At 51.7% G+C, this 14284-nt stretch overlaps 1 protein-coding gene across 5 annotated transcripts in view; it reads right to left on the reverse strand.

The window, feature by feature from the left end:
* PDE4A (phosphodiesterase 4A) overlaps nucleotides 1-14284 on the reverse strand; it is a 42340-nt gene that overhangs the window by 19497 nt on the left and 8559 nt on the right. The window contains exon 1 of one of the 5 annotated variants that reach the window (XM_068537006.1): nucleotides 9910-10229. The exons of 2 other annotated variants lie outside the window; for them this stretch is intronic. In XM_068537006.1, the coding sequence (XP_068393107.1) occupies nucleotides 9910-10151 (242 nt within the window). In that variant the 5' untranslated portion in view covers nucleotides 10152-10229. Of the gene's footprint in view, nucleotides 1-8410; nucleotides 8572-9366; nucleotides 9396-9909; nucleotides 10230-14284 lie in introns of those variants that run through there. 2 more of the 5 variants (XM_068537008.1, XM_068537007.1) reach the window with 2 other exon arrangements.

The following is a 14284-nucleotide window of genomic DNA, read 5'->3' on the forward strand; positions in this document are numbered from 1 at the left end:
CGCTTATTGTACAAGCCAACAAATCCACTCCTATATATTTACCCAAGATAAATAAAAACATACGTCTACTCAAAAACCTGCTGACTGATGTTTATAGCAGTTCTGTTCATAGTCACCAAGAACTAGAAACAACCAAATCAAGTGTGCATCAATTGGTGAATGGATAAATTGTAGCAGATCCATGCCATGGAATACTATTCAGCAATTCCAAAAACACAGACATGAACTACAGATCTTCCCTGACTTATGACAGGGTTCTGTCCTGATAAACCCACCAAAAATTGAAAATATCAATAGCTGAAAATGCATTTAATACACCTAAACTACCTACATCGCAGTGTAGCCTAGCCTACCTGAAACGTGCTCAGAACACTTACATTAGCCTACGGTTGGGCAAAATCATCTAACGCAAAGTGTATTTTATAATAAAGTGCCGAATATCTCATGTAATTTATGGAGTACTGTGCTGAAACTGAAAAACGGAGTGGTTGTATGGGTCTAGAACGGTTGTTAAGTGTATCAATTGTTTACCCTCATGATTGCGTGGCTGGTTGGGAGCTGCAGCTTGCTGCCACTGCCCAGGATCACAAGAGAGAATCAGACCACATGTTACTAACCCAGGAAAATATCAAAATTTGAGGTACGGTTTCTACTGAATGCGTATTGCTTTCACATCATTATGAAGTTGAAAAATCATAAGTCGAACTATCATAAGTCGGGGACCATAAGTACTGTGAAAGAATAAATATATATATTTGGTCTCAGCCTTGGTTTCCTGGCACACAGTTCCTAAAACCCTGGAAATCTCCACAGTAATAGGTATCTTTTTGTATGCTAACGAGATGACTGACTGCTAGGGACTCCTGGACAGCCTCCGGGTGGGGGCTGGTTGCCAGGAGAGCCAACCATGTGATTAGAGAGGCTGGACCAGTTCAGGGACCAGGACTGGAGGTTGAGTTAATCACCAGTGGAATGGCCAATGGTTTAGTCAATCGTGGCTACATAATGAAGCCACCATCAAAATCCCTGAATGACATGGTTTGGAGAGCTGCTGGGTTGCTTAACATATCAAGGTGCTGGGAAGGTGGCGTACCTGGGGAAGCACCAAGTCCCTCCCCCAATTCCTTTTTCTATGTATTGCTTCCGTCTGGCTGTTCCTGAGTTGTATCTTTTAAAATAAACCAGGAGGGGAATACAAAAAATAAATTGAAAAAAAAAACAACCCAGCAACCTAGTAAGTAAACTGGTTTCCTGAGTTCTGTGAACTGTTCTAGCAAATTATCGAACCAGAGGAGGGGGTTGTAGGTACCTCTGATTTATAGCTGGTCGCCCAAAAGCACAGACGACAACCTGGATTTGAGACTGACATCTGAAGTGGGGGGAGGTCTTGTGGGACTGAGCCCTTAACCTGTGGGATCTGCACGAACTCCAGTTAGTGTCAGAATTGAATTAAACTGTAGTTCACCCAGTTAGTGTCCATAGAGTATTGGAGAATGGGTTGGTGTGGGGAAAAAACCAAACACATTTCATGTCAGAAGTTTTCTGCAAAAGTAGAAAGAAACAGTTTCCTTTTTAACTACTCAAACACAAAATAATTTGGATGACTCTCAAATGAATTTTGCTAAGAGAAAGAAGCCAGTGGTGGGGATTACATGTGTCAAAACTCATACAACTAACAAATGAATTTAGCAACGTTGCAGGATATAAAATCAACACACAAAAGTCAGTTGCTTTTCTATGCCCTTAACAATGAACAAACCAAAACGGATATTATGAAAACAATTCCACTTACCATAGCATCAGAATGATTAAGATACTTAGGAATAAACTTAACCAAGGAGGCAAAAGCTTTGTATACTGAAAACTACAAAATGTTGCTGAAAGAAAGTAAAAACACAAATAAATGGAAAGACATACCATATTCATGGATTGGAAGACTTAATAATGTCAAGATGTCCATACTACCCAAAGCAATCTACAGATTCAATGCCATCCCTATCAAAATCCCAACAATGTTCAGGACTTCCCAGGTGATGCAGTGGTTAAGAATCCACCTGCCAATGCGGGGGACACAGGTTCTATCTCTGGTCCGGGAAGATCCCACATGCCGTGGAGCAACTAAGGCCATGCACCACAACTACTGAGCCCGAGCACCACAACTACTGAAGCCCATGCACCTAGAGCCCGTGCTCCGCAACAAGAGAAGCCACCGCAATGAGAAGCCCTCACACCACAATGAAGAGTAGCCCCCACTTGCTGCAACTAAAGAAAGCCCGCGTGCAGCAACGAAGACCCAATGCAGCCAAAAAACAAATAAATAAATGAAAAATAATAATTAAAAAATCCCAACAATGTTCTTTGTAGGAAAAAAAAAAAATCTCAAGGAACCTGAAGAGCCAAAACAGCCTTGGAAAAGAAGAACAAAGTTGGGGGACTCACACTTCCTGATTTCAAAACTTATTACAAAGCACAGTAATCAAAACAGTGTGGTACTGTATAAGACAGATGTATAGACCAATGGAATAGAACAGAGAGCCCAGAAATAAACCCTCACATACGTGCGGTCAAATGATTTTCAACAAGGGAGCCAAGACCATTCAATGGAGAAAGGACAGTCTTTTTTACAAATGGTGCTGGGAAAACTGGTTATCCACTTACAAAAGAATGAAGTTGGAACCTTAGCTTACGCCATATACAAAAATTAACCCCAACTAGATCAAAGACCTAAACATAAGGGCTAAAACTATAAAACTCTTAGAAGCTTCATGACATTGGATTTGGCAGTGATTTCTTGGATATGACATCAAAAGTACAGGCAACAAAAGAATAAATTGGAGTTCATCAAAGTTAAAAACCTTTGTGCATCAAAAGACACTATTCAGGGGCTTCCCTAGCGGCGCAGTGGTTAAGGATCCGCCTGCCAATGCAGGGGACGCGGGTTCGAGCCCTGGTCCGGGAAGATCCCACATGCCTCGGAGCAACTAAGCCCATGCACCACAACTACTGAGCCTGTGCTCTAGAGCCCGTGAGCCACAACTACTGAGCCCACGTGCCACAACTACTGAAGCCTGTGCACCTAGAGCCCGTGCTCCGCAATGAGAAGCCACCGGAGTGAGAAGCCCGTGCACCGCAATGAAGAGTAGCCCCTGCTCACCACAACTAGAGAAAGCTGGCGTGCAGCAATGAAGACCCAATGCAGCAAAAAAAAAAAAAAAAAAAAAAAGAAAATAAATTTTAAAAAAAGACACTATTTGGGGAGTGAAAAGGCAATCCACAGAATGGGAGAACATTTTTTTAAATAGTGTTTTTGTTTGTTTGCTTGTTTTTGCCTGCACCACGGGGCATGCAGGATCTTAGTTCCCCGACCAGGGATTGAACTTGTGCACCCTTCAGTGGAAGCATGGAGTCTTAACCACTGGACCACCAGGGAAGTCCTGGGAGAATGTTTTTGCAAATCACATATTTGACAAGGGATTAATGTTCTAGACTATATAAAGAACTCTTAAAACTCAACAACAACAACAACAACAAAACAAACAACCCAATTAAAAAGTGGGAGGGGGCTTCCCTGGTGGTGCAGTGGTTGAGGGTCCGCCTGCCAGTGCAGGGGACACGGGTTCGAGCCCTGGTCTGGGAAGATCCCACATGCCGCAGAACAACTGGGCCCGTGAACCACAATTAACTGAGCCTGCGCGTCTGGAGCCTATGCTCCGCAACAAGAGAGGCTGCGATAGTGAGAGGCCCGCGCACCGCGATGAGGAGTGGCCCCCGCTCGCCGCAACTGGAGAAAGCCCTGGCACAGAAACGAAGACCCAACACAGCCAAAAATAAATAAATAAATAAAAAAAAAAAAAAAAAAAAAGTGGGAGGGAATTCCCTGGTGGTCCAGTGGTTAGAACTCCATGCTCTCACTGCTGAGGGCCCGGGTTTGATCCCTCATTGGGGAACTAAGATCCCACAAGCCACGTGCGTGGCCAAAAAAAAAAAAAAAAAGTGGGAAAGCACTTAAATAAACATTTCTTCACAGAAGATATACAGATGGACAATAAACACATGAGAAGATGCTCAACACCATTGGTCATTAGGGAAATGCAAATCAAAACCCCAATGAGAGGGACTTCCCTGGTGGCGCAGTGGTTAAGAATCTGCCTGCCAGTGCAGCGGACACGGGTTCGACCCCTGATCCGGGAAGATCCCACATGCCGCAGAGCAACTAAGCCTGTGTGCCACAACTACTGAGCCCACATGCCACAACTACTGATGCCTACGCGCCTAGAACCCATGCTGCACAATAAGAGAAGCCACCGCAATGAGAGGCCCGCGCACTGCAACGAAGAGTAGCCCCCGATCACCACAACTAGAGAAAGCCCGCGCACAGCAATGAAGACCCAACGCAGTCAAATATAAATAAATTTATATAAAAAGAAATCCCAATGAGATACCACTGCATACCCATTAGGATAGCTATTATTTAAAAAAAGAAAAAGAAAATTGGGGAGCATGTGGAGGAATTGGAATACTTGTGCACTGCTGGTGGGAATACAAAATGGTGAAGCCAGTGCGGAAAAGAGTTTGGCAGCTCCTCAAAAACTTGAATACAGAATTACTATGTGATCCAGCAAAGCTACTCCTAAGTATATACACCCCAAAGAATTGAATGGCAGGACTCAAACAGATACTTGTACACCAATGTTCATAGCGGCATTATTTACAACAGCCAAAAGGTAGAAACAACTCAAATGCCCATTAATGGGTGAATAAAGAAAATGTGGTATATATATACAACAAAATATTACTCAGCCTTAAAAAGAAAGGAAATTCTGACGCATGTTTCAACATGAATGAACCTTGAAAACATTACGCTAAATGAAATACGCCAGACACAAAAGGACAAATATTGTACAATTCCACTTACATGAGGTCCCTAGAGGAGTCAAATTCATAGAAACAGAAAGTAGAATGGTGGGTGCCAGGGGCTGAGGGAGTGGGAATGGGGAGTTAGTGTTTAATGGGGACAGAGTTTCAGCTTAGGAAGATGAAAAAATCCTGGAGATGGATGGTGGTGATGGTTGCACAACAATGTGGTTGTACTTAATGACACTGAATTGCACACTCAAGTTAAAATGGTAAATTTTATTATGCATATTTTACCACAATTAAAAAAAAACCCTTATGCAATATATACTAAAAAGGCTGAATTTTGGGAATTCCCTGGCAGTCCAGTGGTTAGGACTCTGCGCTTACACTGCCAGGGCCCTGGTTCGATCCCTGGTCACAGAACTAAGATCCCACAAGCTGCGCAGCACAGCCAAAAACAAGGTGAATTTTACTTTATGTTAATTTTTTTAAGTAAATTTAAAAAAAAAAACACTCAGGGACTTCCCTGGTGGCACAGTGGTTAAGAATCCGCCTGCCAATGCAGGGGACACGGGTTCGAGCCCTGGTCTGGGAAGATCCCACATGCCGCGGAGCAACTAAGCCCGTGCGCCACAACTACTGAGCCTGCGCTCTACAGCCCATGCGCCACAACAAGAGAAGCCACCGCAGTGAGAAGCCCCTGCACTGCAATGAAGAGTAGCCCCCGCTCGCCGCAACTAGAGAGAAAGCCCGCACGCAGCAACGAGGACCAAACGCAGCCAAAAAAAAAAAAAAAACCACTCAGGAATGAAAATACTCTTAGATCATGAGCTTGGGCCTTTGGTGATAATGCCCATTTATTGAGCACCTGCTGTGTACTGGGTGCCAGGTTAGATCCTTTAAGTTTATAGTAATAATAACAAGATACTTATTCAGTATCTGCCGTGTGCCTGGCACTATCGAAGTGCTTTGTACACGTGAACCCAATGAGGTCTCCCACTAACTCTGTGAGTTGGGTTCTGTTAACGTCCTGGGTCAATGAGGAGGCTGAGGTGCAGAGAGGCAGCGAGGGGTTGGTGGCCTTGCTGCCTGCGGACCATGTCCTGTCTCCCAAGGCCCAGCGTGGACGTTATGGCTCTGCTGAGACGCCCTGTGGAGGGGAGAGGAACATAGCTCCATACTGAGGACCTCAACCCCGCCCCAGGAACTGAAGCCACAGTTCGTTGGAGGAAGGTGAGACCCAAGTCCAGAGGGCGCCCGACTAGCCTTGCTGGCAGATCCTGCAGCCCCAGGGGACTCAGCTCACGTAAGCAGGAGCCCAGAGGCTGGGATGGGAAGAAGAGGCTCCCTGGGGCCCTGCTGTTTGTGCTTCCAGGAGCGAATGTCCCCTGGGCTGTGGAAGGGCAGAGGAGAGAGAATCGGGCCTGTTGAACTGCAGCCTGAGTGTGTGTGTTTGTGTGTGTGTGTGTTTGTGTGTGTGTGTGTTTGTGTGTGTGTGTGTGTGTGTGTGTGTATGGGGGGGGTCTCAGCTACCCCTCAGAACCAAACTCCAGAGCTGTGGGGACTCACCCCTCCCTGACCTACCACTGCTCAGGGTGGCCAAAGTCAGGCTAGAGGCTGTTCCAGCAATGTCCCAATGGGACCTGAAGCCACAAACCAGAGTCAAGGGCAGTCGACAGGCACTGACAGCACAGCCACACACCCAGACACTTCATCACAAAGGAAACGACTTGCCCAAGACTCCCCTTTGGACAGGCTGACCACTTGATGGCATTCTCAGTTGAAGTTGCTACCTGCCTCCACCCCCCTGGGGCCCCGAGGCCTGCCCACCTGGGCTCCCAGAGCATCAAATTGGGCCTCTGCAGGACTGTGCAGCCCAGGGGCAGATCCAGGCTTCAGAGAGTTCTGCTGCAGGGGCCGATGGGAAAGAAACAAGCAGGGGAGGGGGGTAGCCAGGAAAGGGGACACATCCCAGTTGGTAAAGATCATAACAATGAAAGTAGCCAACTGCTACTGAATGTCACATGCTAGGCACTCTGCTATGCCTGGATGTGTACTGATGCCCCATTTTCCAGAGAAAGAAACTGAGGCACAAACAGGATGAGTAACTTGGCTAGTGGTAAAGCAAGGATTTGAACCAGGGCAGCCAGGCTACAAGGCTGCCCAGTAAATCACTGGGTGTCTGTCTCCCCCAGGCAGGCCTGGCATCTCCCTGGGCTCCCTGCCCCACTCCACCTGACTGCCTTGTAGGAGGTGCCAGGCAGGCTTCATGGAAAGGCCTGGCATTTGCTTTGTGAAGGTCACACGGAGGTTGGGGGCGGGCGCTGGTGTGTGTCTGCCAGGAGGGCGCGTGGTGCCAGGTGACACGGCAGTTTTTGGGGCTGGGTGTGCAAGGAGGGTCTGTGTATGTGTGAGTCGGGGTGTGTGTGCACGCTCAGGAGCCCCTGTGTGCATAGAGTTGTCTGTGTGGATTTGTACGTGTGTGTGTGTGTGAGCGGGGTCTGGGTGTTGGTGGTGCCTGTGTGAATCTGTGTATCTATGTCTGTGTCTGTGGTCTGTATGACCTTGGGAGAGGGTACCTTTGTGCTGCACATGGGCGGCCCTGACTCCTCAGTGGGTATGAGGTATGAAAGCTCCTGTGTGTGGCCATGTGCAGGTGGGAATCGGGCCTGGGTGTGTGTTGCAGTGACAGTGTGTTCCTGGGGTCAGCGCAGTGTATGCGAGGCTGTGTGAGACCAGGGTTTCTGTGGTGTTTGTCACCACGGCCATGGGTCACCTGTGGGGTTCTCTTTTTGGCCCCATCAGCCAGAAGACCCATGCCTAGCACAGTACACACCAGGTGACCTCGATTACCCTGGGTGTGGGTGTGTCTGTGTTTGTGTCCTATGTAGCTGCATATGTGGAGTGTGTGTATCCATGTGGGAGAGCATGTGCGTGTCTGGGTGTCTGAAGGGACTGGTGCAGGGGAGCAGGTACAAGGCTGGAGCACCCTGAGAATTCTGAGAACCTAAAGACCACTTCTCTGCCTCAGCGCGGTCCAGCTGATTCTAAATACCCCCAGGAGTTCCAGCAGGAACCTCCTCCCCACCCCCACCCCAGCTTGGTTTTCATCCTGGCAGCCCCAGCAAGGAAGAAGGGAGAGTAAGGCTGGAGGCACTGAGCAGAGCAGGGCCGGAGGGACGTGGCTTGAGGCCAGTAGCCCGGGAGTGGAGCCTGGGTGATGCGGGACACCCATATTTGCTGCTACGGTGAATGCCAGAAGCCCAGATTTGGGGCACAAAGAGGGTGAAGGGATCCCATCTTGGGTAAGCAGGAAGGGGGCAGGACCCAGCACCCATTCTGGGGGGGGGCACCACCTGCAGGAAGCCCTCAGTGGCATCCAGACAGTTTAGGGCCAGGGAAGGGGGTGAGGCTCCAGACCAGACAGATCCTGTAAACCACTTTGGGGACTCCCCGCAAGGCAGATTGCTCCCCCACCCCCCACCCCCCCCCCCACACAAAGCAGCCAGAGCCCTCCGGTGGCAAAGGAGGGGACTGGCCAGAGGCCACCCACCTGACAGATCTGCCTGGAGGGTACCAACAGGTGTCCTCGTCGCTGAAGGAGAAGTGGACCAGGGACTCAGGGCCCGCGGGGGGCAGTGCCAGGGCAGGGGGCCGGGGTCGGGCCCGGCGTGCTGCACTGGAGCGCATGAGTGCCAAGCACCGTCGGGGCGCGCATGGGGACGGCTGCACGGTGGTGTGGCGCGCACTGCTCTCCAGGCCCTAGGTGTCTGCGGCCGCCGCCGGCGCCGCCTCCACACCCGCCCTCCCGGTGACTCCCCCCAGGGACGGCCCCGGGCGTTCGGGCGTCCCCTCGTCCGCAGCGCCTGGGCGGGCTCCGCGCCTGCCTCCTCCTGCGGGGGCCCTGCGGAACTCTGCGCATACTTCCCGCCTGCCTCCCTTCCCCCGGGCCTCGGAGGGTGCCCCGGGCTCCGGTTTCCCGGGTTCCGAGCCCTCCCCTGGCCCCGCCTTTTCCACCCCTTCCCTGACGTCGAGCTGGGCCCGCTGGAGGTCTCCGAACGCCGTGCGTCCTGGGGGGGGACGACTTGCCCGCGGGCGCAGTGCGGGGTCCGGTGACAAAAACCCGGGGGAGGGACGATGGATGCGGGGGAGGTGGAGTTGGGGGCGTGGGGGCGGCGTAACAGAGACAGGAGAGGCAGGGGTGAAGACAGAGACACAGAGAGAAACCGGAGACAGGCACTGATTTCCCCCCCCACACACACACCCTTCCCGACCCCACGCGGGCCTCCCAGAATTGGGGGCCTCGACCCCTCCTCCTTATGTCTTCCCGCCCCGATCTCGTCCCCAAATCCGGACGCGGGCCCGCGTACTGTCCCTGCAGTGCCCTCTCTCAGCCTGTGTCTCCGGACTCAGGTTCTAAACAAGTGCACGCGGAGAGTAGCGAGGAGAAGGGCAACCAGAGGACCTCTCCGGGCTCCGGAGAAGCCCCCGAAGCCAGCCAGTGCCTACCTCCGGACCGCCAACCTCTGTTTCCAAGATAAACGGACACTGGAAAGCCAGACCGGATGTGGCCTCCAGGCTCCTCACCCCCAGGCTGCCCGCCCCCGCGGCCCACCCCGGGTCTGGCCAGGAAGGGAACTTCCATTTGCCCTCCTTGCTCGGTGCACGCGGTAATATTCCAGCGCCTCCTGGCAAGGCAACCCCCAGAGGGCAGCGCTGGCCCCATTTCACAGGCCTGTAGACTAAAGATAACACAACTGAACACACGTCCCCAGATCACCCTGGATGGCAGGTTGGCTTCACTCCCCCAAAGCCTGACCGCAGCTTCAGGTCTGCACAGAAAGTGGGAGGAACATAGCGTTTATTGAGCGCCTACTGCATGCCTTATCAGATGTCTCCACGGCAACCCTGGCGAGCAGACTTGATTTTTATCGCTGCCCTGTGACGGAAGAAAAAAAGTGAGGCTGACAGAGCCAGCTACGAACCCCAGACCCTGGCGCGCGCCTGATGGCCAGGGGGGACTCGAACCCACAGACACCAGCGCGCACTTACCCGGCCCACGCCTGGCGACCGAAATCCTGAAAGCCGCGGAGAAGCCGAAGGCGCCTGCGGAAAGTTGGGGACGGGCTGGCAAAGAAGACAGGCGAGGAAGGTGGCGATCGTGGGCGGCGGGGCGCGCGCGGGGCCGGGGGCTCGGGTAGGAACGCCTCGTCCTCGGTGGCCGCCGCTGCCGCCGCCGGGAAGACCTCCAGCTGCAGTTCGGGTATGCGGCCCAGGCCGCGCGGCCGCGCCATGGCTTTGGCGTGGGGCGTGGGGGGCCGCAGAGCGGCCCGGCCTCGGCGGGCGCTGGGGAACAGCGCCGCCCGCCCCGCGCGGCCCAAGCAGGCCGGCCGCCCTACCCGCGGGACCACGGGCCCCACCCCTCCCGGCCGCCTCGGCCCTTCCGGCTACGCGCTGGGGCCGCCCCTGGGGCGGGGCGGGCCAGGGGCCCCCACGCGGCCGCGGCGGGGACACCCCACAGACGCCAGGGTCCCCCCGCAGTCCCTCTGACGTCCTCACAATCGCCGGAAGCATCTCTACAAACACCTGGGATGCCCCCAGATCTCTGGGGTGCTCTCACACACACACAGCTTCCACGATGTTGAGACGTCCCACAGACCTCAGGGGCATCCCCAGAGTCCATCAGACTGAGATCTCCACAATCCCAAGGAGTGCCCCTACTATCCCTGAGCTGTCCTCACACAACCCAGAGGTACCCCCCAAATCCCTGGGTTCCCCCACAAAATCCAAAGGTGCTCTGAGAGGCTCCCATAGACACCGGACACTCTCACAGCTCCCCAGATGTCCCCTCATTGTTACTGAAACATGCCCACAAACTCCAGAGGCACCCCAACAATCCCAGGATGTACCCACAAATGCCAGAAGTGCTCTGAGAGTCCACGAGAAACCCCTTCAGATCCCAGGACAACCACTATGTTTCCTCAGATGTCCCCCAAATCTCCTGGGGCACTCCCACCATCTCTGAGTCATGCAGAGACCCTCCAAACACCCCAAGAATCCCCCACAGCCACAGAGCATTCCCACAGATCTCCGTGAGGGCCCCCCCAAATCCTGGGGTCCCTTACAGACCTCAGGAATGCTTCCACAATCCCTCAGATCCCCTCCCCCAGTAGCTCCACAGCATTCCTGAGATGCCCCCAGAAGTGCAGAGAACCCAACATTACCTCAGGGGTGCCTTAGGACTCAGGGGATATTCCCATAACCATGGGGATGCCACCAAAATCCTGGGGTGCCCCCCATAGATCCCAGGGGCACAACTAGATTCCTCCACAGCTCCTAAGACAGGCCTACAACCCTAGGCTACCCCCAGAATCCAAGATGTACTCACAGTCCTTGGGGCATCCCCAGAATGCCCCCCCCACAGGCTCTGAGACATGCCTTATAAGTCTTAGACACCCCTAGAAGCTTGGAGTGTGCTCACAGCCCCTAGACACTCCTAAGAATCCCCCAGTCCTCCCACTCCTTAGCATGAGGCACCTCTCTGAGGCACCTCTTAGAATTGGGGGCCCCACAGCTCATGAGGTGGCTCCAAGAACCCAACCTTCCCTCGGCACTGACTTCTGTGGGGCCCAGTGGTGGTGACTGCATGCCCAGCCACTGTGACTTTGTGAGGGGCATATTATCCCCTCTCACAGATGGGGAAACTGAGACTCAGAGAGATGAAGATTCTTGAATAAAGTCAGCTAGCTAGTTATAATTCCAGAGCCTATCCCTCCTGTCTACAGCTCTTTGGGGTTAGGGAAGGGGGAGAAAATTGTTTAAAATAAGAAAATGGGGCAAATCTCTACTTTAAATCTAAATTGCCTCTGTGAATATCTTTCCCTCTCTACCTGTTGGCTCCCATGTCAAGGGGCCCAAAGTTGGATGACCTAGGCTTGAGTCCAGCCTCCGGCGCTTCTTATCCATTTGACCTTGACCCAGTCACTTCATTTCACTGAGCCTCAGTTTTCCTACCTGTAAAATGGGTAAAATAACACTACATACCTCATGGATGGACACGTAAAAGGCTCAGAAAAGTGCCTGTACATAGTAAGCGCTCACTGAGTGTTAGTTACGATTTTTTTTTTTTTAATTTGCTCCAACCACCAAGCGCTGAGGCAGCTGGTGCTGCTTTGAGGAATTTTGAAGGACTAATTCTCAGGACAAGTGGTCCTAGCAGCTGCTAGGGCCTTACCTGAAAATTCCCCAACCAGGGCAGCAAGGCTCCTGGCTGGCTGCACCAAAATTTGTTACCAAGTCCAAGCTCGTACTGCTTGCCACACGACAGGCTAATAAATTGAGTGCCAAGATGTTGGGGCAAGGAATCGTGACTTTATTCGGAAAGCCAGCAGACCGAGAAGATGGTGGACTCATGGCCCAAAGAACTATCTACCTACGACTATTATTATTGGACAAAACATTTATGGAGAGCTTATAATGTGCAAGCCATGCACTAGACAGAGGATACAGATGATGGTGATGATGATAATGATGACATAGCAGCTAACCTTCAGAATGCTTCCTGTGCATTTACCGCCTCTACCTATGATCTCATTTAATTCTCACAAAATGCCCATCAAGTGCCACTATTGTCCCATTTTACAGATGGGAAAACTGAGTCTTGGAGAGAAACAATCTGCTCAAGGTTACAGAGCCAATGAGTGGCTGAGCCAGGCTCTAGACCAGTGGTTGTCTCCCTTTATTTCACAATCATCCCCCCGAGTGCTTTTTTAGACGCTCCCTTCCCCACCCACCCCCAAGTTGCCTCCTCCATGAAATGTTAATGCCATAGACATGTTGTATATCTATTTATGTACTGGGTGTTTATCTGGGCTTTATACATAAAAGTAAGCTTTTTTTCACACCTCCATCCCAAGAACCAAATTTCACCCCGTTGGAGGTGATGTCGCCTTGTTGGGAATGCAGGGCTTCCCAACATTGGCACCATTGACATTTAGCACCAGATGATCCTTTGTCCTGGGGGGCAGTCCTGTGAGATAGTAGCAGTGGCAGAATCCCTGGCTCCTCTCCACTAGATGCCAGTAGCACCCCCTCAGTCACGACGACTAAAATGTCTCCAGCGGGGCTTCCCTGGTGGCGCAGTGGTTAAGAATCCGCCTGCCAATGTAGGGGACACGGGCTCAAGCCCTGGTCTGGGAAGATCCCACATGCTGCAGAGCAACTGGGCCCGTGAGCCATAATTACTGAGCCTGCGCATCTGGAGCCTGTGCTCCGCAACAAGAGAGGCCGCGATAGTGAGAGGCCCACGCACCGCGATGAAGAGTGGCCCCCGGTTGCCACAACTAGAGAAAGCCCTTGCACAGAAACAAAGACACAACACAGCCATAAATTAATTAAAAAAAAAAAAAAGTCTCCAGCAATTGCCACATGTTCCCTGGGGGGCAGAATTGCCCCTGGTTGAGAACTGTTGCTCTAAACCCACTAAGACCCATGCCCTGGCCACCGGTACCCCTCAGTCAGGTACAAACAGAAAGGAAGGGCATTTGTATTTACCTGCTCTCAGGGTTCCCTGCATTGTTTTGCTGATTCCTCACATCAGACTTTGGGAATAGGGTTCATACTAGACCCATTTCAGAGACGGGGAAGCTGAGGCCCAGAGAGGGAAGTGACTTGGCCAGGGTCACTCAGCCTGGAAGGAGCACAGCTCGACTATGAGTTGATTATTATTATTATTATTATTTTCCACGACACGTGGCTTGCAGGATCTTAATTCCCCAACCAGGGATTGAACCCCGGCAGTGAGAGCGCCGAGTCCTAACCACTGGACCACCAGGGAATTCCCTCGATTACAAGTTGAGTTGTCTGACTTCAGAGACTGGAATTCTGGCCAAAAGGGCCTTCACGGTTCAGTTTCCTTCTGGCCCCCTGAAGTCAGATATAAACTGATGTCTAAAGCCAACCCTGACCATGATCTACAAGGCCCTACATGAGCTGCCCTATCACCTCTGTGCCCCATTTCCTCCCAGCACCCCTTGCTCACTCTGCCCCAGTCACACTTGCCTCCCTGCTATTCCTCCAACATATGAGACAGGTTCCCACCTCAGAACCTCTGCACCTGCTATTCCCTCTGCTTGTCAACCTCATCCTTCAGACACCCACATAGCATCTTCTCTCGCTTCATTTAGGTCTCTGCTCAAATGTCACCTCCTCAGAGAGGCATTCCCTGACCTCAAGGTCCCTCTTTTCTTCACATCCCATGTGTCACCATCTATAATTATTGAATGCCTTTCCTTATTTCTTCCTCACTCACTAGTCTGAGAACTCCAGGACGGCGGGAACTGGGTCCATTTCAGTCTTCACCACAGCTTGAAGATGCTCAATCAATGTTTTTTGTTTTTTGTTTTATTTTTGGATTTTTTTGGCCGCG

This window comes from Eschrichtius robustus, chromosome 2 (assembly GCF_028021215.1).
Source record: "Eschrichtius robustus isolate mEscRob2 chromosome 2, mEscRob2.pri, whole genome shotgun sequence".
NCBI classification, from domain to species: domain Eukaryota; kingdom Metazoa; phylum Chordata; class Mammalia; order Artiodactyla; family Eschrichtiidae; genus Eschrichtius; species Eschrichtius robustus.